We start from the raw sequence: 27,153 nt of genomic DNA on the forward strand, positions 1-27,153 counted from the left end.
GTGGGACCGGACGAGTCGGAGCCCGTGCCCTGAGGTCGGAGGAGTCGGAGCCCACGCCTTGGGGTAGGACGAGGCGGAAACCTCGTCCTCGGAGTCGGAGCCCACGCCTTGGGGTCGGACGAGGCGGAAACCTCGTCCTCGAAGTCAGAGCCCACGTCCTGGGGTCAGACGAGGCGGAAACCTCGTCCTCGGAGTCGGATGAGGCGTGGTCCGGCCCCTGAGGTCAGACGAGGCCGCAGTTGCGTCCTTAACCATCAGATGAGGCGACGTGACGCTCATTAATCGTTTGGCTTATATAGATCTCCGACACATCCACAGCCCGCCGACTGTTCTCCGGACAAGGTGCGTCATATATTTGCAAATTAAAGATCCTTGTTACAAAGATTTGTGGAATAAATTAATGGAAGATAAAACTCGAGATCAATCTGCTTGTGTCTTGCTTGGTGATGACTGATGAAACTAGATCTCTGCAGCTCGCCAGCGTCCCTCTTACACCCAGAGGGCGCCCGGACTCGCAGGAAGGCCGGTGGCCCGCGCAGGAGAAGGCCATCGACGACTGGCTTCCCATCAACGCGAGGAGGAACGCCAAGTGGTGGTACTCCGCCTTCCACAATGTCACCGCCATGGTCGGCGCCGGCGTTCTCGGCCTTCCCTACGCCATGTCCGAGCTCGGCTGGTGCCTCCGTGCCATGACCATATCTACCTTCATGGCGATCGTGTTCTGAATACTGATCGATTCAGTCATCGATTTTCCCATGTTTCGCAGGGAGGTTGGCATCGCGGTGCTGCTCCTGTCATGGATCATCACGCTCTACACGCTGTGGCAGATGGTGGAGATGCACGAGATGGTCCCTGGCAAGCGCTTTGACCGGTACCACGAGCTCGGCCAGCACGCGTTCGGCGAGAAGCTAGGCATCTGGATCGTCGCGCCGCAGCAGCTGGTGGTGGAGGTGGGGCTCAACATCGTCTACATGGTCACCGGCGGCCAGTCCCTGCAGAAGTTCCACGACGTTATCTGCGACGACAAGTGCAAGAGCAAGGACATCAAGCTCCCCTACTTTATCATGATCTTCGCCTCCTGCCACTTCGTGCTCTCCCAGCTCCCCAACTTCCACTCCATCTCCGGCGTCTCCCTCGCCGCTGCCGTCATGTCGCTTTGGTATACAGTTTGTATTATTTCTTTCACTGCACGTTTACTTCGTTCGTCTCTGCCAAGCATCAAGATCACTGATATGGCGCATGAACGCCTCATGGGCATAGCAGCTATTCAACCATAGCATGGATCGCGTCGGTGCAGAAGGGGAAGCCGGCGGACGTGCACTACGGCCTGCGCTCGACGACGACGCCGGGGAAGGTGTTCGGCTTCTTCGGCGCGCTCGGGGACGTGGCGTTCGCGTACGCCGGGCACAACGTGGTGCTGCAGATCCAGGCCACCATCCCGTCGATGTCGGACAAGCCGTCCAAGAAGCCCATGTGGAAGGGCGTCGTCGTCGCCTACATCATCGTCGCCGTGTGCTACTTCCCTGCCGCGCTCGTCTGCTACTGGGCCTTCGGCAACGGCGTCGACGAGAACATCCTTGTCACCCTCAGGAAACCCAAGTGGCTCATCGCCCTCGCCAACATGATGGTTGTCGTTCATCTCATTGGCAGCTACCAGGTATATATATCTATATATACATATTTCTCTAGACTAGATAATATATGAAATAATTAAAGATATCCTAGCCTCTAATTCAAAAAATGCATACATACATATATGTTTTTCCACAAGTCTTGGTGGTATGGACAGTGATTGTGGTTGTTGGCTCAGGTATATGCGATGCCGGTGTTTGACATGATAGAGACGGTGCTGGTCCGGAAGTTTGGGTTCCGTCCAAGCCTGATGCTCCGTCTCATTGCCCGGAGTGTACGTCTATGTCGGTAATGGCTCTACCATCTGAACTCTGAACCAAAGTCTTCAGTCTGAACTCAGAAGGTCTGAAAACCAGACTGATGAGTTGCAACCTGTACGTGCAGGGTTCACAGTGTTCGTAGCCATCACCTTCCCGTTCTTCAGTGCACTGCTCAGCTTCTTTGGCGGATTTGCCTTCACACCGACGACGTATTTTGTAAGCTCCCATTGATCCATTTACCTTTTTTTTCTTCCTTTTTGCTGCTACAATAGTTTCTTGCAATATCTTTGTCGTCAAAATGTATATATAATCAAGTGCAGAAATGTGACATGAGAGTTGACTAATTCATGCTTGTTTCTGACAGCTTCCTTGCATCATGTGGCTCACAATATACAAACCCAAAACTTTCAGCATCTCATGGTTTACCAACTGGGTAAGAACAAGTGGATAATCCAAGACTATTTTTCTCCCTTCAGTAGAATGGACGTATCTTCTTAGTATAACCACTATCTTTGTTGTCCATGTTCCTCAGATCTGCATTGTCCTAGGTGTTTTGCTGATGGTACTGTCACCGATCGGTGGACTTCGGCAGATCATCTTGAGAGCCAAGACATACTACTTCTACCAGTAAACATGATTAATTCAACACAAAACCCAAGGTTTGTGTCGTAGTTAACAAATGTTCGACATGTCCCAAGTTTTGAATGAGACTTAACGTTTATCTCCATCTTGGCAAAAGAAAAACTCGATTTGGGTTATGCCTTCCCAAGCTTTTGTCATGCAACAAGATGGCATGTGTCATATTCAAAGCTTTGTTCCTGCTCGTGACGATGTTGGTTGTTAACCTAGGAGTTTGTTTTGTGATATCATATACATGTGTATATCTTGTTTGTATATATTCTAGGAAAGAGTTAGCTTATTTGTGCATTATTAGGGAGAATGAGTGAGGTGGTTTGTATTTCTTTCATCCATAGTTCATTGATAGTTCCTAATTAATATCACATTACAATTCAAACAACCTTTATGTATACTAGTCCATCAATCCATGCTTCTGAACGGGCCAATAATGTCAAGAAACAATTGTAAGAAGTTCATGGGTAAATTTAAGGACCATGCCTAATCAAATTTTTTGACATTGTTCTATTGTTCATATATATTTCAACGCAACACTCATGTTGTCATCTTGTAATCTTTTTCGGTTGTGACAGGATTTACTTATCAACTGTCCTGTATGTTTTTCCTTCAAATCATAGTTTTCCTCATTAAGTATCACTCCCCCATGCATGTAAATGTGTTTTTCTCAAAAACACAGTATAATACACATGTCTACGCTGCACACATGACCTCATGGACATACATACACATCCTACCCCAATATATGCCTCCGAGGTACCAACCGCTTAAACCTTGAGATTGGCAAAGTGGTGGCACTCATTATGCACACAATCTTACCTTTATATTTGAATTTCATACTAATACTATTGATTATATTTCATAACCCCGACATGTTTCACTCTAGATTTGATTTTGTCTTATGGTGTATAATCGGGAAAAAAAACTAGCCCAATTTAGATAGAAGAAGACATGGTTCCCTTGAAGTGGATTAAGCTCGTGAAGGATAAGCCTACCCATGCTCAATTGATCCATAGGCAAAGCATATGGACTATGTGGGTCGGCTAGAACCCAACTTGTTCTTCACATACCCAAATCAACATATCATCGGCTTAGGATGCTTAGGCACGAAGCAAGTGAGGTTGATAGTTTTATTTTGAAGACAAGTAGAGATTTCACTAGAAAAGGAAAAGGCAAGAAATGTATTATCTCTATGGGGTATATTTGAAGGTTTCAAGGAATGAGCCCACTTGTAAGTGGCTCTGGAGACTCCAAAAGAACTCTGGAATCAATATCGAATTTATCTGTGTCGAAGGATGCAAGAGAAGACAAATGGAAGGTGAGCTCATCAATGCAACCCCACCCGTTTGAGCCAATTGACTCCTTCCATAAATTGACCATCTTGGTTTTATTTTTAGACATTCCCCTCCCTTGACACACTTGTGGAATCTACAAGAACTCACATACACATGTGCGCACTCATTGTATCCCTACAAACACATGCATGCACACTCTACCTCTATGGATGCCCCTGAGGCCACTTGGATCTTGAGATTGAGAATTCATCACATGCACCTCATAGTTGTTCGTACATTAGCTACCAATGAAAGAGTAATTATCAGAGAATATGATCACTGTGGACAAGTCTAGCCATAAGAAACCTAACCTAACGAGCTATGCTCCTAATCAAACTATAATTTCTGTGGAACAAAAATAGTGGAAATAAACTCAATCCACTGATCAAGGCCCATGCGCTCAATAAAGAAAGACAAAGATTATATGAGCAATAAATTTGTTGTGGATTGCTCTTCCTTTTATCTACAAAGCTATTCACATACACGCGTGCAAACTTATCCCTACAAATGCTTAAGCGTATACTTTATCCTAACAACTTGCACACCATTTTGTCCTATAAACACATATGAGAGACTTTTTTATAAAGTAAGTTTGATTTATATCAGTCGGTTACACCAAGAAGATTCAATAGCACTAAGATCACTAGCAGCCTCTACACATTGTTGGTATTTCTTATGCTCATGTAGAATATTCTACAAACGCACAGAATTACCGTTGTAGCATTTCACCCAGGGAGTATTCTAGGGTATCGTATTTATCTTCAGGGAAGCAATGGTTAAAGAATGTTATAACTAACCATCATGTACCTACTGACTAATATACCAACTAGACTAGAGTAGGGGTAAAGGATATATATGATATGGGCAATGACACACACAGGAGAAGTCCATACATAAAGGTAAGCAATCTGGATAGTAGGGAGGACAACGAGTGAGTATAGGGTTTCCAAAGGTTCAAACTCTACTCATGGTTCTTTCCTAATCATGTAATTGCAACACTGAGATTGGGTCGACACAACATGCATACTAGGCAGTAGTTGAGACAATAGGAGACAAAACCCCTATCCGAAGCAGCTACTCTTTTACTGGAGCCTTACCGATTTAAAAGCTTGCCTATAAACACGTGGTGGAATACAAAGACTAGACAGGGCTGTCACCACCTGCTAGCTACCACAAACAATCCGTGTGACAAGTGGCAATCAAGGCAAGATAATGTATAAGCACCACGCTTACACCCTCTCTCACTACTTTAGTTGTGTATACTCAGCTCAACCAGAGCACCCTATGACAGGCGTGATCGTAATACACGTGTGGGCTTCAATCACAATCTCATATGCAACAACTATATGCTAAGATAAACCATAACAACAATATAATGTTGCACAAAGCTTAAACTAAGTAAAGTAGAGTAAGAAATGTAAATATAAGAGTAAAGCCTTACAAAGAGAGAGAGAGATACAAGATTATACCAGACCTCCTAGAAGACCAGATCAGGAACCCAGAGCCTAAGCTCACTACTCACTCTAACTCCCAACTATACTAGCACTACTACATCTTGAGAGAGTGGAGAGGCTTGCTCCTTGTGTGTGTTGAGAGTGAGGGGGTACCCCTTGATTTATAGTGGAGGTGGAGTAGGGGCTACTCCAACGCCACGTCAGCAATCCACGTGATGTCTTCTCATTGCCGTTGGATCAAACCGCCATTAGATCAATGGTTGAGTGCAATTGAGCATGTGCTTGTATGCATGGCGGCATGCAAATGGTGGTGAAGGTTGGATGACCACCTAGGGAGGTTGGCCAACCTCCCTATGGCAGGTGGGGCCACCCTCCTCCTTCTAGAAGCAGGCCCACATGTCATGGAGGATAAATGAAGGGTGTTGGTTCACTCTTGTAGGTTGGCCGACCTTCATATGGTCCTTTGGGTCCGCCTCCGCTTGTGGGGTTCTTGGTCCACATGTCATAGTGAAGTGTAGGCTGAGTTGGAGTGTTGTCACATTGAGTTTGTGTCTTGTGGGTCCATGGATCCATGTGAGGTGCATCCTCCACCATTGAGGGAAAACACACTCTTGTTGGGAGGATCCTGGCTAGCTTGCAGTGGCTGATAGGGTCCATGGGGTGGTCACCCGACCTCCATATGGAGCGAAATCATCCCATCTTCTACCGGTGGCTTCCAAAAGCATTGCTCATCATGATGGTGGAGTTAGTTTGTCCATGTGCCAAACTTGGGTGGTCGGGATACGTGTCAAGTTGGGCCTCCAAGCTTGGTTTTTCATCCATTTTGTACCTACATTCAAATAGAGGACATGTACATGTGGAACCAAGTTATTTGAACCAAAATCATTCATGGTTGGCTTATGTCCTTTCCTATGTCACAGATTTGTGACATTTTTTACCAACCAGAATGTTGATGAAATCATCGTCAACACACACCTAGGGTGCACACAGCCTAAGACAACAAAATAAGAAAGCTTGGTGTCTATCATACCATAACACGCAACAACACACAACATAGTCTTTATTCTATCCACTAACATGGCAAAAACCGGATCACGATGAAGACTCCCCAAAAGCAATGCCTCCAAGAAAGACAAGAGACATCGATGAAGGCCAGACCATAGTTTTCACCCTAGAGAGGCTCGTATTTCACAATGCCCTCAACAAGGCCATTACCATATACAACCAGCCGTGATTTGTCCTAGGGAATTCTCCACCCAAAGTCAAACAATAGGTGCCCATGAGTACCACCAAATCAGAGATCTCCAATGATGCCTCCACCCTCTTTCACCAAATCAGATATCGCCAATGATGCCTCCACCCTCTTTCCAAGCCACATAGTCTTAGCCAATGACTAATGAGCACTTACTTTACAATAGAATGATCTTTAGGTGTTCCACTCTATGATACATAGTCACGAGGTAGCTAATAGGAAAATTACTAGAATTATCAAGATCCGTTTAAAAATGGGATGTGTTGCTCATGTAAGCGATTACATGAATATATAGATGCCAGAATGACACCAGTCCTAGAGCTTGTATGTACGACAAGCAAGGGATGAAAATGTCAAGGCGAGTAGTGGTCGCACTGACCAGAACACCAACCCCAATTACCTGCAAGACTATCCTACACTCGAACTGATGATAGTCGTGGTAGAGCATATGAGAGACAAGTGAGGACAATTTGAGCATGGTGAAGCGAAGATGCATCTAGTCCGATAAGGGAGGTATAGCGGTGCCATAGACAAGAACCAGACCGTCTAAGCACTTTTTTGTGGTAACAAGCTAATGGCTAGGGTGGATGGCTATATATATAGGTTACCACTCACTTGCTTAACATTATTCAAGTGTCCCAAGGCTGCTAGAAGCTAGAGCAAGTGATCCTACACTCCATCCACCCTATCAAATGCATATTGATGAAACCCAAGGCATAGGATATAGTCATTATTCATGTGAGGGCTAGACCTTAGATCTTGAGAGCTTCAATAATTGGGATGTTGTGCCCTTGTAATTTTGGTAATAAGCTTAAGCACTTGAGGTTTTGGTGAGCTTTCGGCGACATCGACCCTCTGAGCTTAATTAGTGTATACAAATGGTGCGGTGACTTGGTATACGAGGGACGAAGAGACCCCTTCCTCGGTGGAGAAGCTCTATAGTGAACGACATCTTGGTGATCGGTAGAGTCAGGCAACAAGTGTGTGAGCCTTAGTGGTTTATGGCACTTGTCTTGGTTCACAATGGACTTTGTGGCTTGCCTAACACCATGACTAGGAGGAGCTCCAATGTGCACTAGGGGTTGCATTTTTGTAACCAATGCCACTGGATAAATCTTTGCCTACGGTTGTGCTCTTTTGATTTGCGTTGTACCTTGCACATTTAAGTTTCCGTATTGTGCTCGTCTTGTGTGACTTTTAGCTTTTCTAGAAGATGGTAAATTTAGCTCTAGATTGCAAATAAAACCCTTTGTGACTTGGTTTAGGAAGCACACAATAAAAATCTAAGGTGCATATCATGCTAGCTAGTTTGTTTATGGTTTTTTTTTCTTTTTGGTCACCGTTTATCGTTTTCTATTATAGAGAAAGGAGGGTTTAGGCGAAGTTTAAGTGACCTAATTCAACTCCGCTTTTTTTGGCTCGCACTATAGACTAGCGTATCTTGGAATTGACAAACTTCCCATGAAAGCGCGTAGTCCGTGAATTTGAACCTAGGTAGTTCCCACCACCGGCGACCTAACAAACTGACCCAGTTCGGATCAGCAGACAGATCGGTCGTTTGAACTATTCGATCATCAATCAGAACAGTGAGTCAAGTGGACGATCCATGGAACAAGACTTGTCAGCATCCGGAAATCTCCGGGAAAAATCGCATGCCATCGCTCGATAGTCCGCTGGACCAGCTAAACCAACTGTCACTGTTTCTGTTTCATTATTCAGCTGAACTCCTTTGACCGAAACTCCATTCAGCTAAGCTAATTGATAAGATGAAGCTTGAGGTAAAATGAGGAAAACAAGCTTGACGTGTCGCTTTCGCCAGCAAGAATGGCTGGGGCTTGGATGCTAGACGAGGAAGCCTCAAAAGGCCACGTAGCAAACACAAGACCTCTCCTTTTTTATCTCTTTCTCTCTCTAGCATGAGCAATATAATATTTGCGTGTATTTCATGAAGAAAGACGACAGCATTTATGACTGACTATTCAGGTTAACGTGACATCGATCTATCTGACCCGACTGGCGCGCACTGAACCTCGTAAATCCTACCCCTATTTTCAAAAAAAATTTGCTTATGGCCTGTTTGGTTTCTTCCCCTCCTCCTAAAATTCTTATCACATTAAATATTTGGACACATGCATGGAGTATTAAATATAGATTAATTACGAAACTAATTATACAACTTGCGACTAATTTGCGAGACGAATCTTTTAAGCATAATTAGTCCATGATTTGACAATGTGGTGCTACAGTAAACATATGCTAATGATAGATTACTTAGGCTTAAAAAATTCGTCTCGGAAATTAGCCTCCATCTATGTAATTGGTTTTGTAATTAATTTATATTTAATACTTCTTATTAGCCTCTAAATATTTGATGTGACATAAATTTTAGGAGCAACTAAAGAACCAAAAATCAGCCCCCTTAGTTTGTCACGTTATTGTCTTCGATTCGACTCAAGCGGACCCAAGCGGGCTCTTCTAAAAAAAATTGACGTGTGCAGAGCATTTACGTGTTGGAAAAAAAAGGTCGTATTTGCATTTTTTTTTGCATGTATTTCCTAATAAGTGTACAGTTCGTATTATCAACTGTGTAATATGAAAACTTTAATCTGTTTGTTAATTCTATATAGACCTTAGGACCCTCAAAAAAAGCGTGTCATTTGTAAACTCTTCTGCATTAACTACAATGATGTGTAAATTTTTTTGCGTATTTGAGAAAAAAGAAGTCAAAATTTTTATAAAATATATAGTATCAATATTTTTAAATAGTATCAATATTTTTAAATAGGTTTATGAAAATATATAAAGTGACTAATTTAATAATACTTATTTATTATTATAAAAATAATATTTTTTGTATATTTTTTTAATTAAACTTGAGGTTAGTTGATTTATTTTAGAAAAGAGGAAGTAAGCTCTGAAATTTCTGAAGACAAGAGACTGTGGGAGAAATTTGTAATTATAGGACGCGAAACAATGCGCTTCGCTATTCAGTCTATTCGGTTGGCTGGTTCGTATCGTTGCTGGTTCGTTTACGTGAGAGAAAAGTACTGCTGGCTAGTTCGCATGAACAGTGTTTATGTGAGAGGGCTGGCCAGCCAGCCGCTCCTAGCCGATAAGGCTGATTATAGGACTCCAAACATCGATTTCGCTAAAACGACCCTTGAAACGTTAGCACTTTGTTATACATAACATTTGTCTTTTTAATAATTTTTCTCAACTAAAATACATTTATTTTATTATAATGTGACCGTATTATCCTTGGGACTTCAATTAACGTGGAATGGGGCTGCTGGCCGCTCGCCTAGCCTGGCTGGCTGGCTGGCCGCGGTCTGGGCTGGAACACGGGGCGTGCCGGCGGTTGTGATGACTTTGTGACTGCGACAGCACGAGTTGCCGGGACGGACGGTCCCTGCCGCCTGCCGGCCGCGGTAGAGTAGCAGAAAGCGACGGCGCTTTCTTTAGGTGAATCGGGACTGCCGGACGGCAGCAGGCAGTCAGGCAGGTACCAGAGGGTTCAGAGTCCGCCGCGGTAAATCTCGGGTAACCGAACCGAACGTAACGGAAGTGATGGCGCTTCCCTGTTCGCAACTGTTGGCTTGTTTGTCGCTGATTTTATTGTCGCTGATTTTATAAAAAAATATTATTAGTTAGTTTGTACGAGAGAAAAATATTATTCCTGCATCTGTGTGAGAGGGCTGGCTAGCCTCTGCCAGCCAGCCGCTCCAGCCAGCGGCGGATCCAAAGGGGGGGCTGGGGGGCTCCAGCCCCCCTAATGGTTTGATTTCAAGCCTAATCACTAATCACTGTAGTAAAAGCTTGATTTCACCATTAAATCTTCATGCAAATCAACATCTCCATTGTTTTAGCCCCCCTTATCCTGCATCGCATCCGCCACTGGCTCCAGCCGAACAGGCGGTAGAGTCCCATGTCACGCAGATTTAACACCGGCCATCGCAGTCAATAGCAAGGGCCGGGTGGTTAGTGGTGACCAAAGAAACACAAACACCCAGCAAGCAGAGCATAGGCCAGCCAGCCCAGACCGCGGCCAGTAGCCCTATCCCACGTCAATTAAAGCCTTGAGGGTAATACGGTTACATCATGGCAAAATATATGTATTTTAGTTAAGAAAAGTAATTAAAAAGACAAAATGTCATGTATAACAAAGTGTCAACGTTTTAAGAATCATTTTAGCGAAGTCGATATTATAATAACGAAACTAAAGAAGAATAGACTCAAGCCACACACTGTATTAATTCACTGGCATGTACATTTATACAACAGGCGAGGCTCAGCTCGTGATCTCCCTGATCCTACATACAAGGAGCGGATCCTACATGCAAGGGAGACTAGGCCGGCTTCTGCCGTTACTCGAGCACATGCTCGTCGTGGGCTCGTCGTGAGCGCGCTCTGCGCGCATGCAGCGGCGACTTCGTCCTGCTGTGCGCGCTCCGCGCGAGGCCGTTGGCGATCAGTCCCTCAGCGACGCAGTCTCCGTTATCACCCCCCCGCAGTGACAGCGTCGGGTGGCCCGACGGTGAGACTGGATCGAAACGTCTCGAATGTCGCCGTGGGCAGACCCTTTGTCATCACGTCGGCGAACTGCTGATCGGTTGGGACATGGACGACGCGCAGATCACCAAAGGCCACTCGTTCCCGGACAAAATGAATGTCCAGCTCGATGTGCTTGGTGCGCCGATGGTGTACGGGGTTCTTGCTCATGTAGACCGCAGAAACGTTGTCGCAGTAGGCGATCGTGGCGCTGGGAACGTTGACGTTGAGCTCGCCGAGCAGCTGCCGCAACCAGATGCACTCGGCCACAGCGTTTGCCACAGCGCGGTACTCCGCCTCCGCACTCGATCGTGATACCGTGGCTTGTCGCTTGGACGACCATGAAACCAGCGCGTTGCCGAGGTAGATGCAGTACCCGGACGTAGACCGCCGCGTGTCGGGGCAGCCGGCCCAATCGGCGTCCGAGTAGGCGATGATCATCGGTGTCGAGGTCGTACCGCGAAGATGAAGCCCGTAGGAGGTTGTCCCGCGCACGTAGCGCAGAAGGCGCTTGATGATTGCGAGATGACACTCTCGCGGATCATGCATGTGCAAGCATGCCTGCTGGACGGCGTAAGCGATGTCGGGGCGCGTGATCGTGAGGTACTGCAGGGCTCCGGCGAGGCTGCGGTATTCGCTCGGGTCGCGGACGGCTGCGCCAGAGGTAGAAGACAGCTTGGCCTTGGTGTCGATCGGTGTCGCAGCGGGCTTGCAGTTCACCATGCCTGCTCGGTCGAGCAGCTCTTCAGCATACTTGGTCTGCGACAGGAAGAAGTCGGAGCCACGACGGCGCACGTCGACGCCGAGGAAGTAGCGCAGCGGCCCCAGGTCCTTTACGGCGAACTCGGCTTGGAGCTGGGTGATGATGTCCTTCAGGAGCGCGTCGGAGGAAGCACTCAGCACCATGTCGTCGACGTACAGGAGCAGGTACGCCATTGACCAGCCTCGACGAAGGACGAACAACGAAGAGTCCGACCGCGTGGCGACGAATCCGATGGAGCGCAGGAAGCCGGCGATCCGTGTGAACCATGCCCGTGGCGCCTGACGTAGGCCGTAGAGGGACCGGGAGAGGAGGCAGACGGCGTCGGGCTGCGTCGGGTCGACGAAGCCGGTTGGCTGCTGACAGAGGACGCGCTCGTCGAGATGGCCATGAAGGAATGCGTTCGAGACGTCAAGCTGCCGAACCGGCCATCGTTGCCCTGCAATAAGCGTCAGAACTGTACGGATTGTCGCCGGCTTCACCACGGGAGTAAACGTCTCGCTGAAGTCGATGCCGGCGCGCTGCGTGAAGCCGCGCACGACCCACCGTGCTTTGTAGCGATCGAAGCTGCCGTCGGGGTTGAACTTATGCTTGAACACCCACTTGCCGGTGACGATGTTTGCTCGCGCGGGACGCTGAACAAGTCGCCATGTGTGATTGGCTTGCAGGGCGTCGAACTCCCGCTGCATAGCTGCCTTCCAGTTGGGGTCGCGGAGAGCAGCGCGCGCTGAGGTGGGGACTGGGGAGACTGCCGGCGCCACGACGGTCATGGCATACCGCGGGTTCGGCTTGTGGATGCCGTCCCGGGCCCGGGTCACCATATGGTGACGTTGCGGCGCGGCAGCTGGAGGTGGCTCGCTCGATGTGGTCGACGCTGTGCTGCCGTCGGTGGACGACGTCGAGGAGTGCGGCGGGGTGGCGTCGAACCGGGGCACTGAAGGGGAGGAAGACGCTGACGATGTGGGCGATGGAGACGCCGCCGTTTCCGTCGCTGAGGACGACATTGAGGTAGTCGAGGACGAGGACGGTGTGACGTCGAAGCGTGGAGCCGAGGGTGCGCTGGACGGAGATGAGCTTGACGTCGTAGTAGAAGGAGCACGCTGGTGTGCTGGTGCGCGTCCTGCGGCGGGCATTGGGGAAGCAACCACGTCAACGTCGCGGATGAGCACCGTAGAGGGTGCCGGCGTCCGGTGTGATTGGCGAAAAGGGAACTGTGACTCGTCAAAGACGACGTGTCTGGAGGTGATGACACGTCGCGTGGCCGGATCGTAGCACCTGTACCCCCTGTGATCTGCAGGATAGCCGAGAAAAATACAGGGTACAGAACGCGGGCATAGTTTGTGCGCCGCGGTCGCCGCCTGGTTAGGAAAACAGAGGCTGCCGAAGACGCGCAGGTGATCGTAAGTGGGGGGAGTGCCGAAGAGAAACTGATGGGGTGTCATGGTGCCGGTGGCATGGCAGGGACGTATGTTGATCAGGTGTGTGGCCGTGGCTAGAGCCTCGACCCAGAACTGTGGCGGCGCGGACGCGTGCAGGAGCATCGCGCGCACGCTGTCGTTGATCGTGCGCAAGGTGCGTTCGGCCTTGCCATTCTGTGCCGAAGTGTAGGGGCACGAGAGACGGAAGGCCATCCCATGTTCCTGAAGGTAGCGGCGCATGGCGTAGTTATCGAATTCTCGGCCATTATCAGTTTGCAGAGCAACGATGGGCAACCGGAACTGAGTTTGAACGTATGAGCAGAAATGCAGAAAAGTGGGAACAACATCAGCTTTATTCAGTAGTGGGAAAGTCCAAACATAATGTGTGTAATCATCTATGAGGACTAAATAAAACTTGTATCCAGAGATGCTAGGTACAGGGGATGTCCAAACATCGGAATGCACTAACTGAAAGGGAAAATAACTGATGGATGCAGATGATGAAAAGGGTAGGCGGACATGTTTGCCTAACTGGCATGCAGTGCAGACATGATCAGAGGACTTGGTGCAGGTGAAGTCGAAGGAGCGCAGCGCGGCTGCCAGCTGGTCACGCCCAGGATGTCCCAGCCGTTGATGCCAGAGATCGGCCGTAACAGAGGAGGCATGAAGAGCTTGGTGCTGTGGCGGCCGTAGTGGATAAAGGTCGCTGCGGCTGTCACATCGGAGCTTCTCCTGACGGGTGTGCAGATCCTTGATGGAGAAACCATGGGGATCAAATTCAACCGAGACATTGTTATCACGAGTTAGAGAGCGAACAGAGATCAAATTCTTAACCAAAGAAGGAGTAATAAGAACATTGTTGAGTGAAAGGGGAGTGGAAGAGGTGGGAATGGAAGATGCCGCGAGGTGGGTGATGGCATGCGAGCACCGTTGCCCACTGTGACAGAGGAAGATGGAAGTAGACGTTGCAGATGATGGAGTTTACCAGAACCAGAGGCCATGTGCGACGTCGCGCCGGTGTCCATGAACCAGTCGGAGCTGCTGGTGCCTGCGGGAGGAACGCCAGCGTTGGCGAGCATGGCGTACGGATCAGCAGCCGCGCTCGCGTAGGGGGCCGCCTGGTTGAAGCCGTCGTATGGTCCGGGTGTTGGATACCCAGCGTAGAAGGCCTGCTGAGGAGGGGTGCCGGGCCGTGGGCCGAGCACACCAGCGCCAGGTGGGCGGAAGGGCATGGGCCACGCCTGGACCATGCCCTGCCAAGGGTTGTATCCGGCGGCCCACGGGGTGTTGGCGAAGGCGGTGGGCCGCGGACCACCACTGGCGGCTGTGGTGTTGTTGGGGGCGCTGTTGCCGGTGTTGGCGCCGCTGCCGCGCCCGCGCCCGCGGCGGCGGTTGCGGTTGCCGCCCTGGTGCTGGCCGCCGGATGGAGGAGTCGGTGAAGGTGCAGCACCGGTCGAGGAGGAGCCGCCAGCGGGAGGGTGCACGCAGCCACCCTGGGCGACCAAAGCCTGCTGCGCCGCCATCTTGCCGTGCTGTGTGGCGTAGAGCTCCTCCAGCAGGAGGAAGGAGCGAGCGGAGAGGAAGTCGTGGGGCGGCTGCTTGGAGGTGATGGTGGCGATGCAGTGGCGGTATTTGTCGTTGAGACCGCGCAGCATGTTGAGGACCTGGGACCGAGCATCGACCGGTTGGCCGAGATCGCCGAGCGCATCGGTGAGCTCCTTCAGCTTGGCGGTGTAGTCGGTGATGTTGAGGTCGCCCTGGAGCAGACTCCGGTACTCGGCCTCCAGGTACACGGCGCGGTGAAGCTGATGATCGCGGAACTGGTTGACGATGGCAGTCCAGATCTCGAAGGCGGAAGCGCCGGGAACGCGGACGATGCGCATGACGTCGCGGGTCATGGTGTTGAAGAGCCAGTTCACGAGGCACTGGTCCTTCATCATCCACTCCGGATCAGCGCGCTGAGCAGCAGTGGGAGGGGCTTGAATGTGGGGAAGAAGGCCGAATTTGCCGATGACGGAGTCGAGGAAGCAACGCCACTCCTGGTAGTTGGGCTGGACGATGTCCAGGACCACCGGGACATGGGACTTGATGTTCACCATCATGAGGGCGGTGGCAGACGGGGGCTGAGGATGTGGCGGTGGGGGATTGTGTATCGACGCAGTGAAGGATACGGAGGAGTCAGTGGGAGAGCCATGGGCAGACTGCTCGAAATCGAACAAAGGATTGACGTCCATGGCGAGCAGCGGAAGAGGAAGATGAGCACTGGATGAACAGGGGATCAGACCGTGCTAATAGATACCATAAAGAAGAATAGACTCAAGCCACACACTGTATTAATTCACTGGCATATACATTTATACAACAGGCGAGGCTCAGCTCGTGATCTCCCTGATCCTACATACAAGGAGCGGATCCTACATGCAAGGGAGACTAGGCCGGCTTCTGCCGTTACTCGAGCACATGCTCGTCGTGGGCTCGTCGTGAGCGCGCTCTGCGCGCATGCAGCGGCGACTTCGTCCTGCTGTGCGCGCTCCGCGCGAGGCCGTTGGCGATCAGTCCCTCAGCGACGCAGTCTCCGTTATCAGAAACGATTGCAATTTTCTCGTGCGGAACCAAACAAATGAGAAATCGACACCTGATTGATATGGCCGTGTTCACCCGGAACGTCCCATGGGGATCGGACGCCGGGGCACGCACGACGCCCTATCCCGGGTCGTCGCCCGTCAGAGCTCCCTTTCACTGGTGCTCCTTAAAGAAGAGACGAGCTTGGAGCTTGTCCCTGCCGCCGCCTCCGCTACCTCCCTCTCCATTATTGTCCAAGAGTCTGCTGGCCGCCTCTGTCCCTCTGCCATGGCCATGGTATCCACCGGTCAGGCACTCTCGCCGCCGGCCATGGAGATGCGACCATTGGACAACTATTCTCCGGCCAAGGCACGCCCACCACCATACACCATCTTCTTTACTCCAATTTCTTCATCATGTTTGCCGCCTGGACATATCAGCACTGCTGCTGCTTCCTTCTCCTTGCGATAATCAGTGTCCCATTTTTATTGTTTTTATTTTACTACTTTCGTCCATTCTTTCATTTTGACAAGATATATATATATCTAGCTTTCGAAACCGTTCCAAACATGAAGTTATTAAAAATTCAAGTCCTTCAAAGAAAGGATTAGAGCTAACAAGGTACTTATTAGTGTCGTTTTACAACGGAATGATTGGATTTTACTGTCAGATTTGTGCCAAGATTTCTTATTTGGACGTAGTGAATACGAGAGGTAAGAAAAATTCAAGCGTTTTATAGCCTCCTAAGTCCTAAAACCTGAAGTTTTGTTTATGCCTATATTACATTTAGTTTGTACTGAAACTTCATATATTTTACATTTTAGTTACAGTCACATACAGCCTGCCTGGTACATGACAGAAGGGGGGTAACAACAATTCGAGTGCTATAGTACAAAGTTAAATCAGTTTCTTCAAAATAGTACAAAGTTAAATCAAACTCTTTTCTGCAACAACAAAAGCTAAACCCAATCTGAACCCAAACTTGATGTCTGAAAAATCAAATTTTGGAGGTTCTTGGACAGTTAGATGTTGTATAGAGTATAGACGCGACAATTTTGGAACAAAGGAAGATCATTCAAGCTTGAGATTTGCTTGTGTCTCTGCCCTCTGCTGATCAACCAAACTACAAACTCTGCAGCTCGCCGCGGTTGCTCTTGCACCCAAAGGGAGGCGTACGGCGTCAGACGCGCCGCAGGAAGGGGAAGGCCGGTGGAGCGCGCAGGAGAAGCCGACGACCGATGACTGGCTTCCCGTCAACGCGAGGAGGAACGCCAAGTGGTGGTACGCCGCCTTCCACAATGTCACCGCCATGGTCGGCGCCGGCGTGCTTACCCTCCCCTACGCCATGTCCGAGCTCGGCTGGTCCGTCTCGTCATCTATCTTCCATCCATAATATAGGCTGTGTCATGTCATGAATACAGCAGTTTTGATGGCTCGTCGTCTTCCTCCCTTCCGGCCGATCACGACTTGTTCGCAGGGGTGTCGGCGTCACGGTGCTGGTCTTGTCGTGGATCATCACGGTGTACACGCTATGGCAGATGGTGGAGATGCACGAGTGCGTCCCGGGGAAGCGGTTCGACCGGTACCACGAGCTGGGGCAGCACGCGTTCGGCGAGAAGCTCGGCCTCTGGATCGTGGTGCCGCAGCAGCTGGTGGTGGAGGTGGGCCTCAACATCGTCTACATGATCACCGGCGGCCAGTCTCTGCAGAAGGTCCACGACGTGGTCTGCCATGAACGGTGCAAGCGCATCAAGCTCCCCTACTTCATCATGATCTTCGCCTCCGTCCACTTCGTGCTCTCCCAGCTCCCCGACTTCCACTCCATCTCCAGCGTCTCCCTGGCCGCCGCCGTCATGTCGGTCAGCTACTCGGCGATCGCGTGGATCGCGTCAGCGGTGCACGGGACGTCGGCGACATCGGAGACGGAGGCCGACTACAGCCTACGCGCGACGACCACGCCGGGGAAGGTATTCGGCTTCCTGGGGGCGCTGGGCGACGTGGCGTTCACGTACGCCGGGCACAACGTGGTGCTGGAGATCCAGGCCACCATCCCGTCGACGCCGGGGAAGCCGTCCAAGAAGCCCATGTGGAAGGGCGTCGTGGTCGCCTACGTCATCATCGCCGCGTGCTACTTCCCCGTCGCTCTCGTCGGCTACTGGGCCTTCGGCAACGGCGTCGACGAGAACATCCTCATCACCCTCAAGAGGCCGCCCTGGCTCATCGCCGCCGCCAACATGATGGTCGTCGTCCACGTCGTCGGCAGCTACCAGCTGTACGCCATGCCGGTGTTCGACATGATCGAGACCGTGCTGGTGAAGAAGTATTGGTTCAGGCCAGGACTCAGGCTCCGTCTCATTGCCCGGACTGTCTATGTTGGTAATGCCTCTGCCTGAAATCTGAACTGAAAACCTGTAGTGCCAATCACACTGCACTGCACACACTGACACACAAGACTGACATGAGATGCAATGCAACAACCTGTGCAGCGCTCACAATGTTCGTAGCCATCACCTTCCCCTTCTTCAGTGAACTGCTCAGTTTCTTCGGTGGATTCGCCTACGCACCGACAAGCTATTTCGTGAGCTCGAATGATCCATTTTGATTTTCTGCTACAGTAGTTTCATTTCATCAGGATGTGCAGTACAGTCAGTCAGGTTCAGGTTTCTTGCATCAGAGCTGACCGAATCTCTCTTGTTAATTTCTGTCAGCTTCCCTGCATCATGTGGCTCATCATCTACAAGCCCAGAAGGTTCAGCCTCTCATGGTTCACCAACTGGGTAAGAATAACATGGATGCAATGCAACTGACTATCCAGAGTATTTTTCTCTCTTCAGCATCAAAATGTGTCTGCTTGACCTGTACTTTCTTTCCCCTGTTTTCTACATGTTCTTCAGGTATGTATTGTTATTGGGGTGCTACTGATGGTGCTGTCACCGATTGGAGGACTCCGGCAGATAATTCTGAAAATCAAGACGTACAAATTCTACCAAGACTACCCTGGTTTAAGCCATAATTAGCAGGCGCCATCATCAGCTAAAACTAGTTTCTGAATCTGATCGATGCCATGAAATTCCATTTTTTTTCTCAAGAGTTAGATACATGTACAGTCTCATGAGTCATGACTCAGTGATGATCCGTGACCTGCTGTAGTTCTGTTAATTTTGTCTTGAACCACGAGATGGTTTGGGATTATCATATGCATACATGTATGTTGTACGGAGTATGTCAATATTCTAGGGGAAATGTTTGTTTGTGTTCAGTTTGGACTTTGATAGAGTAGCTTCTAGTTGGGACCTTGAGAAAGATGTCTGGGCCTTGCATGCTCTTTATTTTAGATGTTGGCCTTTTCACTCGCACCACGAGTAAAAGTTCCATTCTTTCTCCATAACACTGTGTGTTCAGTATTCTGATGTTCTTCAAATGATTCTTCTTAACATATTACTCCCTCCATCTAAATTAAATTATAGTTCACTTTAGCTCCATCCCAAATCAAATTTCTATAACTTTACTCAAGTTTTGTTAAAAAAAATCAAACAAACATATTACCAAACAGCTTACAATTTTTTCACAGGCATCTCACTGAACCCTTATGGAAGAGGGAGTAGAACTTACGAGGGAACGAGGACAAAAATTAGTTTATCCTTCACACCAATTCACATGTACTAGGAGAACGATTTTATCCAAACAAGCAAATGTATTATCAAATTCTAGGCGGACAGACGAATTCAAGACCACATGGAAGGTCAACTACCCTCCTCGCTACAACATTATCTAAGCGCCTTATCCACTCTACAGCCTTACATAATTCTACACTAACGGCGTCAGCCGTCAAAGACCCATGCATGTGACCTACGATAATACTATTATAAACAGGTCGGTAAATATCACTACTGAAAGATCCCGTGTACATACATGACAAGCTACATATCAAAACTTCTGTGTCAAAGCAATAAGCAACAGGATCCCAAAGCAATAGGAAAGAGCAACATCTCATGAAAACTTGTACTCCGGAAAAAAAGTGAACTGATCGGTGAAGAACAGGCACTGCATAAATTAAAGGCAATGTTTTCCATCTATCAGGCTAACTTTTGTACAGTTTCCGATGTTACATTCACAACACGGAAATGGCTCTAAAACTACCCCTCAAAAACGGCTCGCACCTGCTCAGGAGCCAAGAACCATCACTATCCCCCAACCCTCTCTCCTTTTCATCCCCCTTTTATGGCCTCATCATATATGCAATAAACTCGCCATTCCATTTTTATGGATATGGAAAGTCCAGAGAGATTCTCAATCCAAACGATTGGGACGCTCCATGCACTCCTCACATGCAGCACGACGAACTTCCGACAAGTTTGAGGATTGCTACACCATTAGCCAACTTGGCTCCAAAACTTGGGCAGTTACAAAAATGAATACCAGACCCTTCAGGTTCGATGCGACACGATCTTTCGTCAGGTCCCTTTGTATACCAAAGAAAAGCTATGCAGATCAGTCATGCCAACAGGTCTTCTGTAACGTATCAAAAATGGTCCAAAAACACAGTTAATCTATTTCTCCCTCTTCAACATCAGCCACTGGCTCATCTGTGAAATCAGCATCCTCGTCATCTTCATCATTTTTCATGTACAACCCGAGCTTTTCTAGGGTGTTGCTTCCCATTTGAAACCCAGGACTTGTTTCACCAACCAAGTTGGGTATCTGTTCACCTGTGACACTTCCGAGCATTTCAAGATCTTTCAAAAACTGGCTACCTTCATTGATGTCAACAGTTTTCTCCATCTGCAAGCCAACATTGTGGGTACACTTCAAGTATGGTAAACAACAGAGCATATGATGTTGCATGTGGGGAGCATACAGTAGATATTACCTCTTGCAAAGCTTTGCGAGCTGCTTCTCTCTCAAGTTCTCTTTGTCGTTTAGCTTCTGCAGCAGCCTCAGCAGCAGCTGCTGCTTCAGCCCTCTTGCGAACATCCTCTGCAGCTTTAGCCTCAGCTTGCAACCGAGCTCTCTCTGTAACAGAAGTTCTGTCACACAGCTGTTGTCAGCTAAAAATGATTCTATTGCATCTCACCTTCTCTTTGTACCCTCTCAAGTTCCTCCCTTTCACGTCGAAGCTTCTCAGGATCCTTTTTTGTAGTCTGATATTATTACCAATCAGGTGAGCTTACAGCGAATAACACAAAACGCCCAGACAATAATGCGCTCAAGGAATCATTTTCACATACACACCTGATCAAGGGTCTTTTCACGAGCCTTAAGAATCGTATCGGCAAAGCGGCTTCTCAGAAGGGCAGCTCGGATTTGCTTGTCAGGGTTGTCAGGGGAGACCTGCTTCTCAGATACAATTCCCCCTAAAATTTTCATACATAGACCTGTAAGGGAACCCATTTTCTCTACCACAGAAGATTGGGTATTCACCGGCCATCATGAAAATTCATGCTTACCCTCACCATCAGCAGAAACAGGTATAGGGTTTGTACTTTGCTCTGGTAAATTTAATGTGTTCAGTGAATCTGCAAATTAAATCAAGTGTGTAAGATATAAGTGATTATATATTCCTGGGTTGCAAAGCCCAGGAAATGTTATCTGCAAACATTTAGAGGTGTAGTGTCAACTGTCCTTTCTTTTCAATAAAACAAGTTATGTATAGGAATTGTATAGAAAGAAAAGGTCCAGTTCAAAGGCAATAAGGGAATGATCCTACTCAAAAGACATGCACAATTATCGACCTCTGAATATCACACCCAATAATTGACCCATGAAAACAAACTCTGGACCTGCCACTGCTAACAGATTGCTATTCATCAGATTTAAACAAATAAAATTTGGATGGGCAGTTCAACCAATTGGTTCAGTAAATCTCAGGCCAAGTGTAACCTGAATCACTGTCTACAACAACAACAACAACAAAGCCTTTAAGTCCCAAACAAGTTGAGATAGGCTAGAGTTGAAACCCAGCAGAAGCAATCAAGGTTCAGGCACATGAATAGCTGTTTTCCAAGCACTCCTATCTAAGGCTAAGTCTTTGGGTATATTCCATCCTTTCAAGTCTCCTTTTATTGCCTCTACATAAGTCAACTTCGGTCTTCCTCTGCCTCTCTTCACGTTACTATCCTGGCTTAGGATTCCACTACGCACCGATGCCTCTGGAGGTCTCCGTTGGACATGTTCAAACCATCTCAACCGGTGTTGGACAAGCTTTTCTTCAATTGGTGCTACCCCTAATCTATCACGTATATCATCATTCCGAACTCGATCCCTTCTTGTATGACCGCAAATCCAACGCAACATACGCATTTCCGCGACATGTCTAGGATACAAAAATCAAATCCATCAGCTCACACAACACAAGACAGTAATTGCACATGTACTAATTATCTCATCTAGAAGAAAAGTGTTAAATACTTTTTTTTTTAAAAAAAAAAGGTAGGGTTTTGGACATGTATGTATCATTGCATCATTATTCTCACTGAGTTTTGTGTTGGGTTCCATAAGGTTATGTTCGTAGGCGAAAAACAGGAGGGTTTGATTGAGATTCCAAATACTGATACACCTATGAAGCAAAACTTACCCCTTTCCTTATCCAAGCCATCCACAGGTAGAATTTTTTCCTGCATGTAGACAAGAGAATACAGAGAGAGAGAGAGACAACAACCATTGAGATAGTGTCTTAAAATATCCTTCGCATCAACAGAAAGAGATAAATTTGATTGAAACTTCTGCTACTCTGAAAAGGATTCAGATTAAAAAGAGATATATAAGAACCTTTGATCCGCTGTTTTGTTGAGGAGCTTTGGCATCTGTATCACTTCCAGAAGAGCTACTTGAATCTGAGTCTTCAGAGGTAAAAACAGAAATATCAGCAGTGTGCTTGACATGACAACTCAGGCAAGTTAAGGACATTGGACACAACAAAGAGAAACAGTATGCAGCAGATGTACATGTTGTCTCCATTCTTGTTCTATAACCCTTTACATTAAGGCTAAGCAAGACTAAAAGGAAGTATATAACCACAAATATATATTATTTGCATTTTGATTTTTTTATGGCTTGGCTCTGAGACAAAAAAAATTGGAAAGCAGCAATTGGTTGGCTACATAGAATCCAATTTTTAGATTTGTACTTGAAACTAAATCGTCAAATTATAATACACCCCCATCAAGATAATGCCATACAGATAAAATGTCACTTTTCAAATATGAACAGTTAGGGTCCTGATAATTAATTGAATGGATCCAAAGAGAACCTTCTAAAAGAACACTGGTTTTTTCCATCAGTGGTATAATTCACTCTGAACTAAAGACAAATGTTTCATCTTTGTGAATCGTAACCAAAGAATACCCACAATTGTTGTAGTAGAATGCACAGAACAGTCCAGAAATACAGAAGGATAATCAAATGTGTTGATTTATCAACTGACCATGCTAATAAACAAATGAACGCATATCAATAGCAGAAGCTAGATCCTATTATTCAGTGAAATACTTGTGAAAAAAACGTTTCTTTATGGACTTCATAACAGTTGTCAGCATTAATAGTTAAGTTTTTGTAACTGGTTAAAACTATTGCATTCTCTAATAAATTAGAGCTACTGTGCAAGGATAAAGATATGCAGGTGAGAAGGAAGGTAGGCCATCACAAAGAAGCATTCCAGTTTCTATTCCGTTATAATTCATGGATTTATGAAATTGTTTTAACTCCAATGTAGCTCAGAATCACAATTAAGTAATATCATGAGGGGGCATAACTAAATGTTGCACTGTCCCATATACTGTTGTGCCATCATGATCTGGTGTTGTCTGCTATTAAAAAGTGCACAATATAAAAAGGTGCAGGCCAAAGAATAAACCAAACCATGGTCCTGTAAGCCTATAGCTTTTGTTTCCATTGAATTGGTTGGTGTAAATTTCTTATGGAACAGTACAATATGTCCTACCCTGAGCTCACTTCTAGCAGCACAAACACGCAACTACACAAGCATGTTGGCTCCTTTCATAAGCAAGTCAATGAAGTCCTGAATCTAACACGGGATTACTTCCAATAACATGTAGCATTTATTGGATAACTATTTTATGGAACTAGAAAAGAATAGTCAGCTGAGAAAAAATGAGAGAGGAGTAATACTGCCAGTCTCAATTCAATATGTCAAAAGTAAATCTATCATTTTCTCAACTATGACTGCTTAATTAACCAGCCTTATGAATGACATAGTCAATAAGATTGCTAATTTGCATCATGCAGCAGAAAGCTAGCAGCATATTGTGCCCAAAGTACTTTGATGGGTCCAGTACCATAGTGGTGCCAATAGGAAATTTGGGGTGAAACTTGTGAAATTACATACCACTAGAGGATGATTCTGAGCCACTACTAGAACTGCTAGATGTACTATGCTTGCTGCTTCTGCCTGCTGTTTCATCTTCAAGTACCACATGAGGAAGAGTCGAAACTGGAGGGTCATTCTCCCCAATATCAACATCCTCGTCAATGAGCTCATTGCCTGAAAACATGCATATAATATTTTAGCTTACATGAAAAATCAGTATCATAAATGAGCAATGGATGAGAAACAGACCTTCATCGTTACACACTGATGGATTGATGAGTTCATATTGACTCCGAGACTGTTGAGCAGAGTATAAAACAGTTATTTACAAAATGAAACAATGGAATAGCAATCTCTAATACAGCAGCACCCACCTCAACCTCATGAGGCTCCTCTTCTGTAAGGATTCTTGACGGATTAACCCTGTCATAGTCATCAAGTAGCTTCTGTAATTCAAAAAGTGTATCATCTCCAAGAGCATCCATATCAAGCTCTAATTCCTCTTCGTCGGCATCGCAATCGTCAGCGTGACTCCTTATGAACTCAACTACATGATCTGGAATGAATGCACCATATGATTGTAATCTTGCACTTAAATCGTATTTTTGCTCACTCGTCATCACTCTCTTTCCAGCTGGAACAATATCCTCTACCAAAGGAGCATCTTGTACCAAAGGAGAGGTTTTCCTCTTCTTTGGTTGCAAAACTGGATTGTCTGCTGAATCTTCTTCCCGAAAGATGTCTTGCTTAGGTACACTTTTCTTTGAGGGTTTTTTCTTGGTGGGGTCTTCTTTCTCAATGGCAACTCTCTTAGTTGAATTCTTTTTTGTGGGCTCCCTCACAGGAGGCTTCTCAACTGGCTGAGGAGGCCTCTCGTCTGGTTGAGGCGGCTTCTCATCTCGTGTAGGCTTCTCATCTGTTTTAGGGAGCTTCTTCTCAATAAGCCTCCATCGAGTCTCAAAGTTCTTGCTCAAAGTTTTGGCCATTAAATGAACATCATTATTGACAGGGTTATAATTCATAGCATTGCTGAAAGTGAGCCTCACATCTGCAGCGAATTCCCGAGGCGTAGAGTACATGCCTGCCTTTATCTTTTTCTGGATCGTACCCAAATCCATGGGCTGCTTGACTATTTCAAAATAGTCAGGGATGTTCAACTTCACAATGTCAACCGGAACAAGAAACGGGCCTGCCCATCCATGGCTCATAAGGGACTTGAGAAGGTTGGCACATTGTTTAAACGATGATGTGTAGTTAACAGAGCTGGCAACAGGTGGGGCAACAGCCACAGCCACTGGTGGCGGCGCTCCCCTGTCTGTCTGCACCAAATCGCTCCGCTTGAGCTTCTCAACCTTTTTCTTGGGCAGCACATCGCCTGCGGGAGGCGCTGACACGGCCGCCACACCATTCATGCTCACCGCAGGCCCTCTTGAAAACAGCCTACTCTGGAGATCCCTCACCTGCGCGAGCTCGTGGCGGAGCCTCATCTCCAGGTCTTTCTTGTCCAGAGCAGTCATCCGGGGCAGCGAGAACACCTCCCGGGGCACGCTGAACCCCGAGGCGCCTTCCCCGTCCTCGGAATTCACGCTGGCCACGCACTTCGTCTTGGGCGGAAGCGCGCAGGAGCTCCCCGAGTCGATCCTCGCGGGGCTAGCCCCGAGCCCCTTGGACTCCCCCACTGTCTCCACCACCCCGTGCCGGTAGTCGGGCACGAAGCCGAGCGGGTGGCCCTTGGAGAACCTATGCGTCTTCCCCATCATTGCTGGCTGCCGGGGGGCGGAGACGCGCTGCGCCGGTAGCAATGCGCCACCTTGGCCGCGGAATTCCGCCCGCAATTCCGGAAAAAAGACCTAACCCTAACCCCCCCGAGGCGAGAGGCGAGAGGGGGGCTAGCTTATTCCGCGGTCGCCGGGGGAGCAGGAGGAGACCCCACCCTACCAGAACCCTCGATTCGAGGGGCGAGGCAGCTCGGGTGGACGCTCCCGCGGCGAAGGGATCGAGCGGACTCACCGAGCACCACCAGCACCGCCCGCCGCCCGCCCGCCGCCGCACCCCCGACACACCAGCCGGCGGCGGCGCCGCGAGATCTCGTGGCCTTCCGCAGGCGCCGCCGTCCGCGGCGCGAACCCCTTCCTCCCTCCTCCCGCTGCGCGGAGGCGGAGGCGGCGAGGGGGAAGGGGAGGCGAGGCGGCTGGAGACTAGGGGTTTCTCTCTCCTCCGCCTCTCTCTCGCCCTCTCTCTCTCCTCGCGGGCGGCTTCTCTCCTCGCTGGTGTGCCGCTCGCGAGCCTTTGGGACTTTGTCAGGGCCCGGCTGTAAGCGGCGGGGGGGCGGGGGAGCTGCGCCCGTGACTGGTCGGTGGGGCCGGATCGTGCCGCGGGGCCCTGGAACAGGGACGGAGACGCGACGGGCGGGACCGGGCGGGACTCGGGACGGGCGTGGCGCTGGCGGCGGTTGCGTGTCCGCGCGCCTCCGCTGGGGGGGCCCAGGGCTTCGCTTGTGTTAGAAGAAGCACGTGCGGATTCTAACACAGCAGCTGCTGCCTGCTGCGCTCTGCGTCCCCCATGTGGAAAAATGTCGTCATGCATGTGTACGAAAGGAGACGGTGATCATGCAGGTATGGTGTAGGAGTAACGTTTATGGAAAAAAAAAATCTGATGTCTTAAATATCTATTGCAAATGCCAAAAGAACGTGTGATTTTAACGATGAAAGAGAGAGGAAGGCCCTGTCTAGGGCCATGTTTAGATTGTAAAAAATTTCAACCCGATGAATAATAGCATTTTCGTCTTATTTGGTAAATATTGTCCAATTGTGGACCAACTAAGCTCAAAAGATTCATCTCGTGATTTTGAACTAAACTGTGCAATTAGTTATTTTTTTTACCTACATTTAATGCTCCATGCAAGCGGCTAAAAATTGATGTGATGGAGAGAGAGTGAAAAAACTTGAATTTGGAGGTGATCTAAACAAGGCCT

General features: G+C 48.1%; 3 protein-coding genes across 11 annotated transcripts; 2 read left to right on the forward strand and 1 right to left on the reverse strand.

Moving 5' to 3' along the window:
• The first annotated feature begins 232 nt into the window (after positions 1 to 232).
• On the forward strand, positions 233 to 3,122 carry LOC136472545 (lysine histidine transporter 1-like). 9 transcript variants are annotated; one of them, XM_066470242.1, is made up of 8 exons: positions 233 to 342; positions 474 to 676; positions 767 to 1,159; positions 1,261 to 1,657; positions 1,811 to 1,920; positions 2,017 to 2,108; positions 2,257 to 2,325; positions 2,425 to 3,122. In XM_066470242.1, the coding sequence occupies exons 2-8, from the start codon at positions 624 to 626 to the stop codon at positions 2,562 to 2,564; spliced, it is 1,254 nt and encodes a 417-aa protein (XP_066326339.1). In that variant the 5' UTR covers positions 233 to 342; positions 474 to 623; the 3' UTR covers positions 2,565 to 3,122. The 9 variants fall into 9 exon arrangements, with proteins under 9 accessions (XP_066326339.1, XP_066326341.1, XP_066326342.1 ...); XM_066470244.1 differs by having other exon boundaries at positions 474 to 661; positions 2,425 to 3,121; XM_066470245.1 differs by having other exon boundaries at positions 474 to 626; positions 2,425 to 3,121.
• Positions 3,123 to 15,922: 12,800 nt separating this feature from the next.
• Positions 15,923 to 19,112, forward strand: LOC136476659 (lysine histidine transporter 2-like). Its single transcript, XM_066474581.1, has 6 exons — positions 15,923 to 16,222; positions 16,992 to 17,215; positions 17,331 to 18,229; positions 18,340 to 18,431; positions 18,562 to 18,630; positions 18,748 to 19,112. Exons 1-6 carry the CDS (start codon positions 15,962 to 15,964, stop codon positions 18,868 to 18,870), a joined length of 1,668 nt encoding a protein of 555 aa, XP_066330678.1. The 5' UTR covers positions 15,923 to 15,961; the 3' UTR covers positions 18,871 to 19,112.
• Positions 19,113 to 19,830: 718 nt separating this feature from the next.
• Positions 19,831 to 26,472, reverse strand: LOC136476658 (transcription factor GTE9-like). The gene is made up of 10 exons (XM_066474580.1): positions 24,554 to 26,472; positions 24,429 to 24,477; positions 24,198 to 24,353; positions 22,622 to 22,692; positions 22,428 to 22,467; positions 21,301 to 21,369; positions 21,086 to 21,207; positions 20,928 to 20,994; positions 20,724 to 20,866; positions 19,831 to 20,635 (listed from the first exon to the last, which is right to left on the reverse strand). The coding sequence occupies exons 1-10, from the start codon at positions 25,937 to 25,939 to the stop codon at positions 20,399 to 20,401; spliced, it is 2,340 nt and encodes a 779-aa protein (XP_066330677.1). The 5' UTR covers positions 25,940 to 26,472; the 3' UTR covers positions 19,831 to 20,398.
• Positions 26,473 to 27,153: the final 681 nt, after the last annotated feature.

This window comes from Miscanthus floridulus, chromosome 8 (assembly GCF_019320115.1).
Source record: "Miscanthus floridulus cultivar M001 chromosome 8, ASM1932011v1, whole genome shotgun sequence".
Taxonomy (NCBI): Eukaryota; Viridiplantae; Streptophyta; class Magnoliopsida; order Poales; family Poaceae; genus Miscanthus; species Miscanthus floridulus.

Bases quoted from the DNA above. Each gene is read 5' to 3' on its own strand.
- LOC136472545 (XM_066470242.1), top strand. From the start codon at position 624: ATGGTCGGCGCCGGCGTTCTCGGCCTTCCCTACGCCATGTCCGAGCTC. The intron at 1,921-2,016 runs GTAATGGCTCTA...CTGTACGTGCAG, and splicing joins CGGAGTGTACGTCTATGTCG to GGTTCACAGTGTTCGTAGCC. The intron at 2,326-2,424 runs GTAAGAACAAGT...CATGTTCCTCAG, and splicing joins TCTCATGGTTTACCAACTGG to ATCTGCATTGTCCTAGGTGT.
- LOC136476659 (XM_066474581.1), top strand. From the start codon at position 15,962: ATGGGGATCGGACGCCGGGGCACGCACGACGCCCTATCCCGGGTCGTC. The intron at 18,230-18,339 runs GTAATGCCTCTG...CAACCTGTGCAG, and splicing joins TGCCCGGACTGTCTATGTTG to CGCTCACAATGTTCGTAGCC. The intron at 18,631-18,747 runs GTAAGAATAACA...CATGTTCTTCAG, and splicing joins TCTCATGGTTCACCAACTGG to GTATGTATTGTTATTGGGGT.
- LOC136476658 (XM_066474580.1), bottom strand. From the start codon at position 25,939: ATGATGGGGAAGACGCATAGGTTCTCCAAGGGCCACCCGCTCGGCTTC. The intron at 24,354-24,428 runs GTCTGTTTCTCA...GCATGTTTTCAG, and splicing joins ATCAGTGTGTAACGATGAAG to GCAATGAGCTCATTGACGAG. The intron at 20,867-20,927 runs GTGAGATGCAAT...CTTCTGTTACAG, and splicing joins TGAGAGGGTACAAAGAGAAG to AGAGAGCTCGGTTGCAAGCT.